Source organism: Anarrhichthys ocellatus, unplaced genomic scaffold (genome assembly GCF_004355925.1).
Source record: "Anarrhichthys ocellatus isolate YVR2014 unplaced genomic scaffold, GSC_Weel_1.0 scaffold17, whole genome shotgun sequence".
Taxonomy (NCBI): domain Eukaryota; kingdom Metazoa; phylum Chordata; class Actinopteri; order Perciformes; family Anarhichadidae; genus Anarrhichthys; species Anarrhichthys ocellatus.
In genome coordinates, this window is record NW_022280047.1 from 6,366,032 (window position 1) to 6,385,289 (window position 19,258).

The window sequence follows — 19,258 nt, forward strand, 5'->3', positions numbered from 1 at the left end:
CGACGAATCATGTTAACTGGGAAAGTTCCAGATTCAATAGCCAATTTCTATGTCAATAACATTTGTAACTAATTTACAACTCTATTAAATACATTTTAAATGTGTCCATTCCATGCAACGATGAAATGGAAGCTCTTCAAAGTACGTATTTCATGAGATATTTCTGACATGACAACAATTAAAACTATGTAAATGTGCATTCTTAAAGCTTGGGTGCTGACAGAGAAATATTGACCAATTAATACACTTATTACTTACTATAATAATATAATTATATTCAGAATCAATACCGTCCAGTTCCCTTTGTTAGATGTTTTCGAAGAAGCTCATGATAACTTGCATAGTGTTTCAAAAGAGAGAGGGAGGTAAACATGTCGACATTTTTGACAAAAATGTATAAATGAATAAAACATTTTTTTTTTTTTTCAAAAAGTTACTTTTGAGGGCTTTGTTGTTTTGGATATATCACATCGGTACTGTGTCCTTTTGGGGAAGTGTTGATATGCAAGTAGAGGAGCCCCTCTGATGTTGTGATGTTCTGCATTTGGATGAGATGCAGATGGAGGCATGAGAGCCTCACACACACCCAGGTATCACCTGCCGCCCACTGATATCCTGAAATCCAACACACACACACACACTGAAACATACACTATTGCGGAATGTTTGTGTTGACTTTTCTATCTTTCTATCTGTGGCGCTCTCTCGATCTTCCTTTTCACACACACACACACACACACACACACACAGAAGGTGCTTTAAGCCTTAAAGCTTACCCCCTTGCTTTTCCCCCTGCTGCAACTTCTAATGCATTCACCCCCCTCCCATCACCACCACTACCCCGCCTCCAAAAAGAATCATTCATTATTTCTTTTATATCTCCTTTTCACTTCCAAAGCCCATTTTTCTCAGCGGCTGCCTAGCGTGCGGTATTAGGCTATGTGTAAAATAAATGATGTCTGTAGCCGTAGGGGTATGGCTCTGCCTCCCCCAGAAAACTACCTAACGTCCAAGGAACATTAAACACCCAGATCCTCGTTTAGCGAATAAATAACCATTCATTTGAATGGCTTTGTCTGTGTGTGCGCACCGGACTTTCTGTGCATATTTTACCATCGCTGTGCCTACATGCTGTGTGTCAGGAGTGAGAGAAAGAGAGAGAGAGAGAGAAAGAGAGAGGGAGAGAGAGAGAGAGAGAAAGAGAGAGAGAGAGAGGGAGGGAGAGGGAGGGAGAGAGAGGGAGAGAGAGGGAGAGAGAGAGAGAGAGAGAGAGAGAGAGGGCCCATTAGAGACTTAATATAGAATAAATGGCCAGGGGCCTGTGTGTCGCCAGCGGACCCTCCAACTCCACAGCGTCATGGTGGGTTACTAATGACCTGAGATCGAGCTCCAAAATGAACTCCTTATATGCATGTCATTTGCAGTGTGTATATATTTATATATTATTTTTTAATTGTGTTTGAAAAGAGAGTAAAACGGTATGAGAGTGTCATTTATTGGAGGGGCTTAGGGAAGTTCTGCCTTAAATGATTCTTTCCAAGAAAACTAAATAAATTAGATTCAATTAGTCTTTAATGGTTTATGTGTTATGTGTTTTTCAAAGTGTGTTTTTTGTCAGTGTGTGTGTTTGATATCAGTTAAAGAGGACAGAGTTAGAGTTTGAGGTAAAAAAAAAAATCTGGCTATGATTGCCTAGTTAGCAGAAGAAAAAGCTTCAGAGTGTGTTTGGTGTAACGATATGGACACATCATATAGACTGACTAATGTATTCTTTTTATACTGTACAAACATACATTAGTCAGTCTCTGTGCTGCTTTATTACGGAAGAGAAAAGTGGAAATGAATGGAGTTTCATTCCTTCAAAATCACAGCGCCTGTCGGGATGTGTCTGTGTGTCATTTGTATCTGCTCATCAATGTGTGCTGCATTTGAAACAGTAAAGACAAATATCTTTACCAGTTCCGTGTTCGGCTACAATGGCACAAAATACCGCAGCATGTGAAAAGTTTCCCGCAGCAATGCTACACATGAGCAATAGTTGTATGAATTTGTTTGTTAGGCTATGATGCTTGTTTATAATTCAGCATATTGAAGGTGCCACATTGCATATAATTGGTACAGTGTAGATAAAGCTGTGAAAGCAATAAGTTACATATTTGCAATGCAACCTTGTCAGTTTAGTTTTATTGCATATTGTAAATATTGTTGCATTCAGTATGCCAGTCTGTAAGAATGAAACTTTGCTTGTTTGCTGTTTAAACTGCACGTATACCTTAGGTTTGTGATATTGTTCTGTTGTTTACATAATTCCTCATGCTACAACTGCAACTATACTGAGCATGTTGCCTTATTGTTGCAGTCCGTGCATAAAACACAACTGGCATTTTATTGTTGTGTGGACATGTGCCCATTGAAGCTTGTGTAGTGTATATAAATTCAAACTCTAGGGAAGAAGAAAGTTAAATTCATCCTGATTTTAAATCAACATCTAATACGTTAGATATTTGCATGGATTTCTTTGGGCAAGGATTTTAAAGTTTAGAGTTTAAAGATTTTCTACAAAACTAAAACACAAAAAAATAAAAGTCAGAAAAAATGTCTCTATTTTAAATTAGCCTTAATGCTATTTTTTTGTTATTATTTATTGTTTACATGTATTTTTGTCTGGCAGTTTTTTATGTTATGGCAGACACATCTTATGATACATCTTATGTATCATAACATTTTCTATATTTGCTGTCGTTTCTCGGTATGTCACTGCAGAGAAGACAAAATATTCAGCCCACAAGTGTGGTATTTACTTTCATGTGGTCAAGCCGACTTGAAGTTTTTTTTTTATTCTTTTAATCATCACCAATTTGTACAGAGCGCAGAGCTACAGGCTGGTAGCAGGACTGTGTAAGACCACAGAAGAGACACCACAGGAGCCAATAGGCATCAAGATCCTTGCTAAAGGGCACACAGTCATTGTGCAGCATCACCTGTAGATGTGACATACATGACAGCTAGTACCTAAATTGGTCCAAGGTAACTGAGAAATTGGAAGCTTTACTTGCTTGTATGAAATGTTTTGTGTAACACTTACATGAAGCTCAAATTAATAAACACATTATTCACATATTCATGCCAGTCAGTGTGTGTTTGTGTATGTTTTCATGGCTCAGTAATTAGCACTGGGAGATGAAACATTGGTCGGATAAAGAGTTGTCGTGCTGTGGAGTTGATGAACTGTGAGAAGGACAGGAGCCCACAGCCAAACACACACACACACACACACACACTCACGGTCATGATTATGTGAATAATGTGCTTTTAGCATGTGTTAACATGGACATCTAAGTATTACAATATGTTTTAGAGTTTTTTGTTTCATGCCTTTTGAAAGCTATTTCCACTATTGAGCCTTTAGAGAGGGGAGTCGTGGGAGAGTAATAAAAGTTTGCATCTTGGTTTGAGCTTGAACTGTGATATGAAAATACGATCCATTGTTCCACCACGATATCTGAATAATTTTAATGTTGTTTCTTTTCTCTGTGTGGTAAACAAAATCAATCATCTTTTGTTGCGTGTGAGTGTGAGTCTGGTTATGGGATAATGCATCTGCATACAACATTATTTTGGATGTTGATGACTATTTTTCCATTTTCCTTGCTATAATGTTATAGTTCTAGATTTGTTTGTTTTATTCTTTCTGAGGTGCGCTGTCGATTTCATTTTGGCAACGTTGATCGTCTCTAATGTGTTGTTTGTTCACAGTCCTCCGGCCCTTCTGTTTGTTTATGCGGGGCCAGTTTTGCCCTACGCCACTTGCACAAATAATTATGCTTGCTAATGAAGGGGCCCGCAGCCACGGCACTCGGTAAATGCCTTTCTGATGAGAGGCACTGAGACAGCAGGTGCAGGGTGGGCCTCCCAGGGACTAAGATTGAAGACCAGGAAGTCAGGGTGCCCCGCCCCTCCATCACTCTGTCTTTCTATTCCTCTATGACTTCCTGGTTCTTTCTTTCTTGCTCCGCAGTGATTTTCTTGGTGAGAATATCCATTAAGTACATAATGCTGAAGCCACTTCAGAGTCTTCCGATTCTAAAGCTACTTGCATAAACATCCTAATAATAGTAGCCTAAGATTTGCTTATTCCAATCAAGACATTAAAGCGCAAATGCACATTTCCTAAGTTTGTTTAGAGTCTTTGCACTGAAGCGCTTTATAAGGGAATACATTCAGAGTAATGTACACAAAGAAAACATCATTTCCATCTGCCGTGTGAAAATATTTTGCTGTAAATTTGTTTGGCTGTAACACACAATATAATAGGTATTGTTACATATAGTCTACTTATTTTCCGAAGTTTGGAAAGCCGCCACACAAGACAGTCATCGTCTCTTCTGAAACTCTCATTCTTTTTCTTCCATCTTTTTCATTCTCCCACCCGTGGCTTCCTTGGGCTTTGAGGGCAAACAAATAAACAAAACAAAACATTTATAGACTCAGTGCTCGCATCTTGGCCCCCAAATCCCTGCACTTAGAGCTGAGCGAATGAAGCATGCGGAGAAGGCCCATATGAGAAAGACAGACAGAAAGACATTTCTTTCTCTGCAAACTTTTACCCCCTCCCCTTTTCCCTCTGTCTCTCCAAAAACTTCATAAGCAGTAATACTCTTCTGTGTGCGCACGAGTGTGAGTGTGAGTGTGAGCGAGAGCGCGTGACTGTTGGTTTGTGAGCACATGCATGTGTGAGTTTGGCTGTGCATGTGTGTGTGGCAAGTGGTATATGTTGCACTTGTGTGCGTGCGTGCATTTGCATGTGTGTATTTGAGCAGGGTGGTGTCAGCTCGCTCCTTGCCACCCCATTTGCTGTAGCTGTACCGCTGTGATCACAGACAGATGTATAAATCAAACCTTGGTTGATGGATTCATCAGGGTGGCGAAACGATCGCCTGAGAAGAACTCGCAACTCTCTTAGCGTTCTGTGTTCTGACGGAAAGGGTATGCAAAGAGCCTAAATGGATGAACGCTTGATTAATTCTTTGCCGAAGATGTTGGCGACAGCAGGAAATGTGTTTTTGCTTTGACTGTGTTTGCACGGGAATTTACGCACGCGGGGCGTGAGTTATGAGGCCTGAGTTTTGTACCTAAGGCTATTGTGCATAATGATGGCAGGTTGGGAGAACTGCAAGCAGCCGCTAAAGACTTGCTACCTGTGGAGCAAAGACAACCAGAGAGAGAGAGAGAGACAGAGAGAGAGAGAGAAGGAGGAAGTGAGCGTGTGTGTGTGTGTGTGTGTGTGTGTGTGTCTGTCTGTGCGGATTGGGGCCTCGTGTGAAAGAAAGATGAAGCTGCAAAGTGTGTGAGTGCAAGAGATGAAGAGGCAAAGTGTGAAAGGGTTGAACCGGTATACCGCCCAGCATGTGTAAGAAAACATCATTGACTTAAATATTGCTTTCCTAACTTTGTAAAACATAATGTAACAAATAAATTAATATATATAATTAAATTATATAATGTGTAATGATGTTATTTGTTATTAAAATAATGTGTTGTACACTAGCAACTTGGTAAAATATACTTCAAGATAAACAGGAATTACAATTTAAGTGTAATGCAGCAACAAATTGTTAAAATCTTAACCCTGAATTAAAATTCCAGTATATAATGTGTATAAACCATAGAATAAAATAGATAGCAAGGAGCTATTTGAGTCATCACGCTATCGGCGCATCCCTAGTAAATACCTGGACCTCAAAGATCTCGGTCAGCAACTGTGATTCCACAAAGTCAAATGTAGGATTTTTCTGTCATTGAAAGTTAAAAGCTATTGTCATAACTACAGCTCAGAATGAACAAGGTTCCTTAAACGAAACCCCCCCAAAAAACAAAGCCAGGTCAGATAGCTTATGGTGACAGTATCACCATCACAAGCAGTATAGAGACTATTTTTACTTCCATCGTGGGTGTAAAAATGGATTTTAAACCTTAATATGCTGCTAAAGGTTTTCAGTGTTTCAAGTGTTATTTCCTCCCTACTTGTGTTACCATCTTTGTGCTGTGTTGCACCTTTTCTTTTGTGTTATCATTTTAATATTCAATTTTGTTTTGTTGCTTTTTCCCTTTACTGTCATTTATGTTGAAAATTATGAACACTTCTATAACGTCTTCTATAAATTGCTTTTGTTCCAAAGTGTATCTTTTTGAATGCAAACATCAAATTACAGCTGTAGCTCATCTGTAGCTATCATAATGACAAAACTGCCTGTTGTTAACAGCGTGCTGTTCTCTGATGTAGTTTAAAAGCATTAAATTGTAAATATTTTAAATATTTGCAGTAGCAGAACTGTTGCCAGTGAGTCTCTGCTCTTACAATAAATACAAATGAAAGTCAATAAAAAGTAAATACAGTGAAGAGTTTTACAGGAACCTATGTTTGTGATATCTCGGCTCAACAAATGAGAAACAGGTTTCTTTGTCCGGATCCTAAGGTTCTTGGAGACAGTTAGCAAGTGGATTTTTATCGCTAACATGTTGGTAATTTATAAGAAAAGGCAATCTGTGTATCTGGGGGTGGCAGAAAGAGGGAGAAAGAGGAGGGGCAGGCAATATGAGTAGTAATTTACTCAGTCAAGAGCCAAATGGCAGACAGACTGTCGCCCTGCGTGTTATCTCGGAGATTTGCACTCTGCTCGTTTTCTGACAATATTTCCCTGCCTGTGTGATTGAGAGTGTGTGTGTGTGTGTGTGTGTGTGTGTGTGTGTGTGTGTGTGTGCAGTTGTGTGTGCACATGCACACAGTTGGGTAGTAGCTTTAGAGTATCAGCATCATTTCAGCATTTTTTTGATATTGTACTGTAAATCATGAAGACTTTATTGCTTTACCAGAGCTCGTATGTGTACATACTGGTACATGTTTGTTCATACACTGAGACGACTGCAGGCGAATTTATGCGTGTATCTGCATGTGTCAGGGTTACATGTGCATTTACGAGTGTATTTGTACTTATGTGAGTGAATATGTGTGTTTTAACGAATCTTGGGAGGCTTCATTGCACTCATCAGGATATCAGTGTTTGAAAAATTGCAGTGTCAGTGAAGTGACAGTTGTGTGTGTGTTAGGATTGATGGGCCTGAGTCTGACAGCAGCCATATTGTGAAGAGAGAGAAGGATGGCGGGATGGAGGGAGGAACAGAGGGAGGAGTATTGTAGCCCCCTCATCCTCACAGGTTAATATTGACACAGCCTGGGCAGATACAGTGCCTGCAGCGCTCATCCATCACTTCCAGTGGACCCATACAAATACATTCACACACACAATGGCTCAAGCAGAGAGAAGGACCACAAACACTGTAAGACACAGCACACAGAAAAAAATGCAAACTTTCAAAGTCAGACAGAATCAAATGCTATTTGGATAAGTCAGGCAACATGAACAAAAGCATATTTTCAAGAAAACCAGACCCACATATACAAGTCAAACTCCTCTATTAGCTTTACTAAAATGACAATATTGCTTTTGTTTGAAAGTTCTACTTAAATAAGCACAACAATTTTGACAACTTCACAAAGCAAACAGTTGCACTGCAAATCTAGATTAATCAAGTAAATATGTTTTCAAAAGTATCACTTTATGTGTAACACTAGGTTGCAAATTATGGTTGCCATAACATTGTTGTTAATCATTTCAGAAAGAAAGAAAAGCAAGTTGCCTTGACAAGCAAAACAATTAATTAATGCAACTTTTCATCCATCAATCATTGTGTGTGGCACTGAATTACCATAATCTGTGCATGGTGGCTGTTTTAAGAGCAAACAGTTAATTTCCAAACAATAAATCACAAAGTGTCTCTCTGCCCCTCTGTGCGTCTTGACAGCTTCGTCTCTCATTGCTACAGATGAAAGCTTACTTGAAACCACTTCTTCTTTTTACAAAAAAATTAAATCATATGTGCAATAAAGGCAAAGGGTCGAACAAAGTTTTCTATGCAACTGTAACCAAAATGTTTATTAATCATTTTGAGATTATTACAATAAATGTTATGATTGCTTTTTTCATAGTTTGTTAATTCATAATATAATATAATAAAGTTGCATCAGTAGTTTGCATTACACATTTCAGATCTTGATTCCTTCCCCTTTTTGTTTCTCTCTGCTTATTTGTCTTTTTTTACAACTCTCTCCCAGGACTGGCATGGTTATGTGGATGAGCTGAAATCATTCAGCCATCGCCATGGCTATGATGGTCTGGTGGTTCTGCTGTCCATCAATGACACAGTTCATCATCCCCGCCAGCAGGTGGCTGTCTACTCAAGCAACACAGATCTCCTTAACCAGGTAAATATAATGTAAGACCATAAATACAGCTATAGCATGTAGAGAGTGAAACACAAGTGCCTCTTTGATAAACACAACTCTATGAATAACTCTGGGAACTAGAAATAGCCATTGTGATGTCTCTTATTCATTTGTCAATTTTCCTGAATCCCTAGATTTTACCTTTTTAGGACAGCAAATTGACAAATCCTTCCAATTTGTCAGTCGTACTTCCCAGAAAATAAAAATAAAATAAAATAGTTTAACACTTTATTGAAATGCGCTTATTTGCTTTCTTGATGAGAGTTGCATGAGAAGATAATAATACTATATATAATTCTGATAATATAATATACTGGATAGACATTAGAGTGGTATCGAGCAGAAAGCAAATAAGCACATTTAACAAATTGTCAAACTATTGCTTTAAAAAGTAAAAATGGAAAATGGAAAATATCACAACACGGTGGCTTTCATTGCAGATCTGCTGTGAGTTGGAAGAGTCTTCCAGCTGGTCTTTTTCTGGTGAACTGGAGGCCAGGGAGAATATCCAGGTCTACCACATTCCTATAAACACCTCCTTAACGTTTGGTACTCCACCTCTCCTGATAGAAGAAATTCAGCTCCTCCTCAAGGACTTTGTTGATCGGCGGAGCTCTGTATTAACCTGCCACCCCAGCAGTAGGACCTCTTCCACAGAGGGAGTGGCAGGCAGCGTGGAGTTCTCCCAGGGATCCTCTGGTATCAATGATATGGATTGTTCCGACATAGAGAGAGCTGAGGGAGGCAGTGGAGATGCGGTGCCCATAGCAAGGTAATTAAATACATCCCTTTAATATTGTTTCAACAGTACCAGTGAAAGTCATCAAAATAGGAAAACTGAGATTTAATATTATTTAGGCCTGTTCATGGACTTTAGGCAAAAATTGATACAATACAGTGACAGTGCGGTTTTATCTCTGTATATAGGGTGATGGCAGATGGTGAAGAAGACACAGGTGGTGCCGGAGTTGGTACTTGCGGGGAGCTTGTGAGCCCTGATAGTGGTATGACCACCATCCGCAGCAGCCGCTCTTCCAAGGAGAGTTCAGTGTTTCTCAGTGATGACAGCCTAGTTGGTGAAGTTATAGCAGGAGGGCCAGCAGCAGGGCCAGTAGGACCCTTCCTGAGAAACCCCTCTCCTCTGGGATTGTCATCCCTCTCCCCTCCTGTTCCACCGGAGAGGAGGAAGAACTGCTCTGCTAGAAATAGGAGTGAAAACTATGATCTTTTTAGTTTTGACCCCCTACATAGCAGTGATCACTCTATGCCAACAAGAGGGAAATCGGACAATTCTGGAGTAGGAGGAGGTGAAGAAGAAAGAAGAGCAGGAAGCTCTAGCTTATCAGAACTTGAAGAGCTAAGCTTGCTAGATTTCTCTACTCTCAATTCACTGGGCGGGCTTGACAGCAGAAATTCTTCAATTGACAACCATGGTCAAGACCATGGGAATGACATGATTGAAACTGTGGTTCCTCCAACCCCAGTCAACAGTGTGGTAGGTAGCCGCCCACCCAGCAGTTGCGGGGTTAGGTTCTTTCCAGAAGATGTGGTTGAAAGGATCAATGGCCTGCAGCACAAGGACAGTGTGTCATCATCGTTGTCAGAGACGTGGGATGAACTTGGCTTTGACACACAAGGAGCATTGTCCTCAAGTGATAATAATGCCTGGAATAGGACCAAGGAATCTGAGAGCCCGCAGAATATTGTGGAGGAAGTTAGAGGGAAAGAGTCATTGTATGATGTGATAGAACAAGAAAGCAGGGAAGAGCTCTTAAAGTCAGAGAATGCCCACCAGAGGGGAAAGAGCCTTGAGCCCCAGCTTAGTCTGAACATTGAGCAAACAAAATCAGAAGACACCTGGAACCCAGATTCAATATGTAATGATCCATGGAACCCCGCTACTTTAACTTATCTGCAATTGACACCACCAGAGGAGGAAATAACTGGAAAATGCAAGGCTGGCATCATGGGAGTGAAAGAAAAAACAACCTCATTGTCGAGAAAGAAAGCAATCCTAAACACTTTAACGCCAGACACATCGAAAGAAGAGGATGAAGGAGTACACGGGAAAAAAGGAGACGGACAAATGGAGCTCCTAGATTTTTGGACATACTCAGCTCAGAAGGGATTTCTCAAATCGGATAGCGGAACCACCACATCTTACCCTGAATCACTAGATATGTGGAATATGACAATCCGAGATGACAGTCTATCGCCTCTCACAACCCCTGACAACTTGTCTGGAAACTCAGGTTCTTTCTGTGGAGTGAACCCCAATGTTGAGGCTGGCGCATCTGTGGAAAGTCCACAAGAATTCTGTGATGGTGGAATGGGGATGTGGAACACCACCATACAGGAAGACAGCTCTTCCACAATAACAAGCCCCGAAGGACCTGAAAATGGAAAGGACCTTAGTCAAATGGGATCATTGGATGCCAATGATTCTCCTGAGACACATGCAAGCAAACAGGTAGAGGAAGAAGAGACTATAGAGAAGGAGAGAGGTATGAATAAAGTACTTAAGCAGACACCTGAAGAAGCAGGGTGGAGAGGTTATGAACACAATGTAAAAATAGTTATAGAGGCGGCAGAGGGTAGCACACATGGCGAAGAAACGGGTGACGATAACATCCAGAGTTTTCCGAGCCAACAGTCTGTCTTGCAGAACTTGGCATCTGAACATTCAGAAGATGAGACCTCCCCCTACCAAGGCACTGAAATGTCGGACCTACCTGTCCCTGGCATGGTCGCCTCTACTTCAGAATATGATAATGTAGGAGCTAGCACTTGGAGCCTGACATCCTCCCTTGAGACCTATGCTAGCCCTGTAGCAGACATGATACAGCTAGAGGAGCAGTCTAGCCCTTTTGTTGCTGTGACAAAACCTATTCAGATAGATGAGGGTCACAATCAATACCAGAAAGCTGATCCTCTTGGAAAGACTGAATACAGAGAGGTCATTTTAGACAAAGAACAGCCAACCAACCAGGTGTTCCTATTTGAGGGAACTAATGAGGTGGGTCACATGATCAGCAGTGGGGTAAGTTCAATTGAGAGTAATTACAAAAACAAAGGTGGAGAAAGATCAGAGGAAGCTGATTGGATAGAGCAACCCAGTGATCATTCACCATTTGTTCTGGTGGACTGCTCCACTGTAATTCAGACCAGTTCAGCCAATCATCATTCAAGTCTAGGAAAAGTTGCTGAGACTCAAATTCAGGCTGACCAATCTTTATCCCCAAGCCTCGTTGAGTGGGGCGATCCTGTTCTGTCGTTCACAATGGACCAAAATGAAGATGGGCCTGCCCCTGAAAGCCAAGGTGGTCCTGACAATGAGAGAACTGGAAATGTGGTGGGTAAAACATTAGAAACCATGTCCCTCAGCTCCAGCTCCGGGGGAGATAGAGACACACTGAAGTATAGCCCCGACAGCCTTCATCCAGGTAGTCGAGACGAACTCAGATCTAATTCTGATGGAGATTCATCATCAGGCCTAGAAATGGATTACATCATTGTGTCTGGCACAGTAAAAGAAGCTGAGAGAGAGTGGCACGATAGGCCTAAACAGGCTGACAGGCAATCAAAAGGTACAAGAAAGTCCATGGGGACTTTTAGCATGCTTTCCTATGCTGCCACAGTACTGCAAAGCCAGGCCCAAGCTGAAAAAAAAGAGCGCCAGGGGAACACAGAAGAAAGTAAGCAAAACCAAATCATCAGCTGTTCTGACAGTACACTTGACAAAGTTACAGAGCAAAGTCAAGCTGTCTCATGCACTCATAACCAAGCACTTGTTGATAATGACATCAAGCATCACATTGTGCCAGAATTCATCAGTCTCAGCCAATCAAAAGATAACTCTGAATCTTTTCATCAGTCAGATTCAAGACCAATGGGTTTCAGTCAAACACAGGTAGAGGAAGGAAACTATGATGATAAGTCAAACACTGTGGCCAGAAGTGTGTCTCCATCCTTAAGATATCCGTCAGATCACTTCCTGAAAACCAGAGAGGAAGTTTATGTCCATTCACAGATCTCAATGGAAGATTCAGATGAGGGTGGGCAGTCACCATCTGCACCTCCACCATGCCCTACTTCTTTGGGCGACTTTCAAGTCTGGGGGGGTCAGTTAACAAGACAGAACGTGCCACAAACATCTGAACCACAATCACCTGTACTTACCAACAGCTCAGTCTCCCACACCAGCTCCTTTATTGGCACCCCATTAAGTGAACCGGGTATTTCTGCTGACAGAGGACTTGGATTACCATTTTCTGGAGATCTGATGGAAGAGGAGAATGATGAGGAAGAGCAGCAAGAGCGAACTTCCCGGGCAAAATGGACTTCAGAAGTACAAAGTGAGAGGGAAGAAAGGCAACAGTTAGGATCTTCTGATCTGCTAAGTTTCACTGAGGAGCTGATTGAAGATTCTTCATTTCAACAAACAGATTTACAAACACTTGAGCCAAAGAGGGATAAATACTTACAGAATACAGTGGATTACTGTTATGGACAACCTGTAAGGACTGTTAATCGTGATAAGTGGTCGACTGAACAACAGATTGGAGACCATGAATCTTCTCAAGATAGCTATTCACCTCTGTTAAGGTAAGCAATACAACTCAAATCATCAGTCTTAAGTTCTGCGTAATTCTACTTTTTGCAATTATGTAAAATGAAAAACTTTTCATAAAAGACAAATCAAAGTTATTAGACAATATACTCATCTTAAAAGGTTGGTTAACCTAAATTGAAATAAATAAAACGTATTTTTGTCATGAACATCTACTGTATATCTGGCCATGCAGATGGTTATGGTTTGATTTTCCATTGTTTTGAGGTATCTATCTCTGAGATTTCTACCTCCACACTAATACAGTGTAAGTGAATGGAATTTCATTCCGATTATTTATTTCAACCAATTAGAACTCTTTTTTTATTTTGGTCTTCCTCTTGCCTCTCAAAAATAGAGGAGGAGTAACCTCTGCCTCTATGGACCAACCTCCTCTGACATGCATACATACACATGTGCCAACCATCCTCCCCCTCACACTCCCTTAAATATCAGTTTTGGGATCTCTGCAGCTTCCCAATGGTCTGTATGTCAGAGGAATATTAGCATCGCTGAACAGACTGTCGAAATCGCACTAAGACCTCCTAAGGAATTGAGTGTGTGTGTGTGTGTGTGTGTGTGTTTGTGTGTGTGTGTGTGTGTGTGTGTGTGTGTGTGTGTGTGTGTGTGTTTTTGTGTGTGTGTGTGTGTGTTCATGTTGTTGGGTGAGTGACAGGCTGAGACTGACAAAGAGGATGTTAGGATGAATATTAATGGTGTGACAGAAAAATATTGCGTGTCCATAATTGTGTGTGTGTATGTGAGAGAAAAAACAACATTTGTACGTGGGTGTATTTCATGTGTTCGACAGCAAGCTTTGATCTGCGGCTCTGTGTGTTTAGGTTTATGAATCTGTTTACGCCTCATTAAATATGCATTACCTGCCTCATTACAGCTGGAGCCCCACCACAGCTAATGGAAACAGCTCCCCTTGCTCTCTTACAAGGTGTGGGTGTGCATGTATGCGTGCAAGCCTGTGTGTGAGTGTGTGCATAGGTGATATCCAATGTATCACACAATAAAAGTTTTCCATGTAGCTTCAACTTTACATTAGCAACAAGTACATAATTATATATTTAACACATATCTAAGTCTCTGTTGTTTGTTTGGTATTGTGTGATGTTTTAAATATTCTGTATGTGAAGCAGACTGTTTACTTCTATGTTTGTTTTTGTTTTGTTTTATGAATGGATGGCATTTGATGTTAAGTTGTGAAGCAGAATCTTATTTCATACAGTTTTTTGTGGATTGTTAAAAGTACCCCGTTGAGTTTTCTTGTCAGCAAACTTTCTGTTTACATTCAGTGTTACTCACCAAAACACATTGTGCGTGTGCTTGAGGCCTAACAAATGTGTTGAATGCATTTCCTTCCTCAGAAAACATTTGCAAAGGAAGAGTTTGTAACTTTTGAGACCCACTTGTAAAAACATTGCTTCATAGTGCTACTATTTGTCAGAAACACCACAGGGCACCTTTAATATGAACCTAAGATTAGGATTTAAACTCACCTATCTATTGAAGTCTATTGCAAGCCACTGAATTGTCCTGATGAGAGTATACTGGGCAGTTTGAATCTGTGATTCATATACCATGCACATTATAAATATTATTTAATATATATTAAGTAACACCCCCAAAATTAGTACATTTAAAGAATACATAGAGCATACAAAATACCAGATGCAGATGAATGAAGCTCACTGCGTACCATTTGTATTTAAAATTCTTTCTGAATTCCTCCTTCTTTCTGCACTGATCTCCAATCCCTATTCCCCTAAAAGAAGACACCAAGATGTGACCTCACAGCTTTCATCCCAGCCAACCAACAAGAACGCTACATACCAGTGGACAGGAAGTGAAAATGTAACTCAGGGTCAAACCCAATATGGCTACAACTACCACCACATTGACCAAAGAACTGAAAACCAGAGCGCCCACTCGGCCTGTGTACATACTAAATCCAACAGCCAGCAAAGCACCACAGATGTCTATGCTGAGTTTACAACTGATGCCACAGCTATACAGTACGGATCTGAGCAGGCTGAGCGCTATTATGAACCTGGAGGTAATGCAGAGTACAGCTTGGATGATCATGGTTCTAAGTTTCAATATATAGCTGAAAGCCAGTATGGCGATGACTCCAACTCCATGTGCGCCTCTGAACTCCAGTGCTCTGAGTATCAAGCTGATGGCCAGAACCAGTATGAGTCAGACCATGCTCATTACCAGTTTGACGGACAGCCATTCTACCAATCGCATGTCCACCCTGAGAGGGAAGAGTATGTGCCAGAGGGATATGTTCACTCTCTCCTCTCCAGGTGAGCTTTTGCTCATACAGACTCAATTTTGCCCTTCAGCAAGTTCAACAGGTCCTGCACTGTGCAAAACTTGAATTCTTAATGCTCTACTGGTATCAGCCAAATGCCCCTTTGCAAGCTAGTCTCGGCCACACAATCTAGTTTCAGCTTTTCCACAGGCGAAGAGCTGCACTACTGTCTTTTACCACAAAGGGGTAGCACAGATCATTGTAAAACTGTGATTAAGCCTTCAGATATCTTACATTTGTTTTCTTTGTACCATATCAGCTAAGGATTGATGTGACAACCATAAATGAGCCTAAAAGTATTTGCAGAGGTGGAAAGAGTTTCCTAGAATATTGTACTCAACCAAAAGTACTGTTTCATTAAATACATTTTCCTCAAGTAAAGGTACTTCTTTAAAAAATGTACTTAAGTAGATGTAAAAAGTAGGTGAGTTAAAATGTACTCTGAGTAATCATTACTTTGTTACATAATAAAAAAGGGGTAGGATGATATATGATACATACTACTGTTAAATAAAAGAGCATCTTTAGGCTACAAAATTGATTGCAAGGAATGTCAACTTATACACAAGTGAAACAACATAAGCAACATGACCCCTTCTGTCCAAACCAACAGACGGGCACTATGCAGTTGGTGCAAATAACCTGATTATCAATTATATAAATAAACAACTGCCTTCCTCAGTGAAGCTTCACATGAATTAACCAGACAAGAGACATAACTCAGACAATTAAACAAAAGAGATAGATAATAAATAAAACGAGCTATGGACACAACAGTGCTTTAAACTTCTTTTAGAATCAACGGTATTATGAAACATCACCAAATCAGACAATGTGTGGACGCAAAAATATAAACTCCACAGCGGCTGCCGCCATTAACACTCACTTACAGCAAAGTTAACACTGCACAGTTTGTACACACCATGCAGCGCGTGCAAGCAACCTCCACAATCTGCTTCTTATTCAATTTCCCGGCTTCTTCATTCTCAAAGTATAATATGACCAGTCCTCTCTGCCTCTTTGTCCTAGTATAAAAAGTCCACTTAGCCTCTTTGTCCTAGTATAAAAAGTCCACTTAGCCTCTTTGTTCCAGTATAACCAGTCTACTTAGCCTCTTTGTTCCAGTATAACTAGTCTACTTAGCCTCTTTGTTCCAGTATAACCAGTCTACTTAGCCTCTTTGTTCTCGTAACCAGTCTACTTAGCCTCTTTGTTCCAGTATAACCAGTCTATAGCCTGTTTATTTCAGTATAACCAGTCCACTGGGCCTCTCTGGTCCCACTGCGCTCCTCAAATTCAAAGTGTTTTGAGTTGAATACGGAGTATCCATCAGCATGTTAGCAGACCCAGCGAGCCCCTATAGGTTCAGGTCAGGAACTGCTTGGTTGTTTCACTTTTTGTGCTCACCGGGGTGAATTAAATCAGACATTAATTAAAATAGATACAATGTGTTTTTTAAACTATTCCAAGGTAAAATAGTGCTAATTATAACCACACTACGTATATAATACTTAATTTCATTGTGCTTGAAGTGCTAGCCTTGGCACGTGAACTCGGCCCATGAATGCAAACATTTCTCTCTTGAGGGCACTGATTTATAAGGTATCATTTCCGGAGTGCAGAGTTTCTGCTCTCTGGAGCTCTGCCCTCCTGCGGCCGCAGAAACACCTGCCACTTCTTCACTTCTGCAGCTGCTGACTAATCTAATTTATCCTCTTCCATTCTCACACCGTTTGCCAGGACTTTTTCATGTGACTTTTGTTTTTACTTCATAAAGGATGCGACTTGAAATGTAGCGAAGGAGGTTACAATAGGCCTAATTGTTATAAATAGATAAATAAGGTAAAATTACACATTTTAAAAAAGACTCCAAAAGTACAACTAGCCTACACAAAAAACGACTTAATTGTAAGGAGAGTAAATGTAATTTGTTACATCCACTTATTTGTCAGTGCATGGTGTTACAGGATATGTGGGTTCAGAAAAGGATCAAAGAAGCAGGAATGAGACCATTTATTGTACAGAAGTCCACACTGGTCATTAAAGATCCCTTATAAGGATAAATTCCAATAGAAGAGATGGAGGACAAAATCCACAGCCCTGGTACCATGCAAAAATAATCCACTCCAATTTGCAGTGGTGAAGTTCTAAAGTGTCAAGTGAATTCAAGTCTATATCCTAGTATCACAAATCATAATTTTGCCCAAAGGGGCTTCACAATCGGTGCAGCATATGACACCCTCTGTCTTTAGACCCTCGATTGGTTGAGGAAAACGTCCCCCAAAAATCCCTTTAACGAGGAGAAAATATGTACGAAACTTCAGGAAGAGCAACTGATCCCTCTCCCTGGATGGACAGACGTGCGATAGATGTCGCATGTACAGACTATTAGACCGACATAATACAATTACAGTAAAGACAATCATGGGGTGTTAGTCAGTCAGAATATCTCAGCTTCTGCTGCTGCTTCTATTTTTCACATTATCTCTCATTCAAGATGTATATTTTCAAAGACATGTTTTGCTATCGTTCTTCAGTGTTTGTAAGCATGTGTCTGTGTGCGTGTGTGTGTGTGTGTGTGTGTGTGTGTGTATATACTACAGTGTAAGCATACTTGTTTTGCCCCACTTTGTAATTCTGATGACCTGCCCCCTCTTTGGGATGCACGGCCCTCCCCTGTCTTTTACTCTGTGTGTTTGCGTGCATACACAGCAGACCTTTTCATAATCAAGTGGTCATGTGACTTGATTGTGGGAAGAGTGGTTCAGTCTGTTTGCTGGGAGAAGACAGAGTGAGGGTAAGGTAGGTGTCCTTAGACAGAGATTTTTTTTAAAGTAAGAAAAAAAGCATGCGTGTGTCTTTTGTTTCTGTAATCATGTGTACTGGTTTCTCTGTACTGCTTCCCTCTGTTGTTAGCAGGCCTTATGTTAATCAGAGTCGGTTAGAGGGGCTTTGGTTGGGGGGAGGTAGCAACACTGCTCAGTATTGTTTCCTCAGCCCACACGTGCAGCCTGGGAGTGAAGCACTGAGTTGCTCTCTGTCCGTAATCTTTTATGTCCAAAGTCATATGAACCGATTTGAAACTCTTCCGTATTCAATGTCATGGGAAAAGTTAGATTTATTTTTGTTGTAGATGGTTGTCTTTGGCTTGTTTGGCCCAATACTATGCCTAGCTGTGCCTATGGTGGCAGTGGCAATAGCAATAATGATTTATGTTGTGGCTCATTATTGTGTTTCTGTGCCTCTGAGCAGACACTCCCAACAGAGAGACGGTGCAGCAGGGATGATGATGAAGATGCCCTCCAGTGAGGAAGCTGCTGAGGAGATGGATAACAGAGAAGGTAAATACAAACAAAGCAAGACAATATTCAATGTTATTTGTATAAGAAAGATTTTAGCAGAGAATTATGGAATTAATTCTCATGATTTCGGTGACTTACTTGTATGTATTGACAGATGTTTAAACCAAGTAGAAATGTGCTACTGATGCTCCCTTTTTTATATGAAAACTCTCTTCTGAGTTTTGTCTTCTGTTGCCAGAAAATCACGTGAGATGATAATCTATGGAAATGTCAACTTTTAACACCCTTTAAATTAATGACCTTATTTCATCATTATTCTTTCCAGACTCTTAATCTATGGAAATAAGACAAATATTTTTTTAAAAGATAATACGGTGGATCGACAACTTTTCTCTGAAAAACTAAGAAAACACTGAAACTGTCTCCCTTTGACCAGATCCACCCTCCTCTGCGGATCTGTCAGGCGGGTCCAACCAAAGGAGAAAGTTGGCAGCTCCACCAATGAATGTGTCACTGGACGGCAGTGAGGGGTCTCTCCTCTCAGAAGATGCCCTGGGCACAGAGGACGAGGCGTTGGATACTGGTGATGACCTGGATCTCAACGTAGATGAGCTGGATACACCTGATGAGGCCGATTTACTGGAGTTCAACGAACACGGTCAGACACACACCTGAAC

The 19,258-nt window shown here is 40.7% G+C and overlaps 1 protein-coding gene across 8 annotated transcripts in view; it reads left to right on the forward strand.

Moving 5' to 3' along the window:
• LOC116388388 (uncharacterized) overlaps window positions 1-19,258 on the forward strand; it is a 38,552-nt gene that overhangs the window by 12,120 nt on the left and 7,174 nt on the right. For 7 of the 8 annotated variants that reach the window (XR_004213069.1, XM_031856175.1, XM_031856179.1 and 4 more), the window contains exons 7-11: window positions 8,174-8,323; window positions 8,785-9,116; window positions 9,272-12,949; window positions 18,532-18,620; window positions 19,018-19,239. Coding sequence is in view for 7 of the 8 variants with exons in the window: in XM_031856175.1 (XP_031712035.1) it covers window positions 8,174-8,323; window positions 8,785-9,116; window positions 9,272-12,949; window positions 18,532-18,620; window positions 19,018-19,239 (4,471 nt within the window). In the remaining variant the exon portion in view is untranslated. Of the gene's footprint in view, window positions 1-8,173; window positions 8,324-8,784; window positions 9,117-9,271; window positions 12,950-14,734; window positions 18,621-19,017; window positions 19,240-19,258 lie in introns of those variants that run through there. The other variant, XM_031856180.1, reaches the window with a different exon arrangement.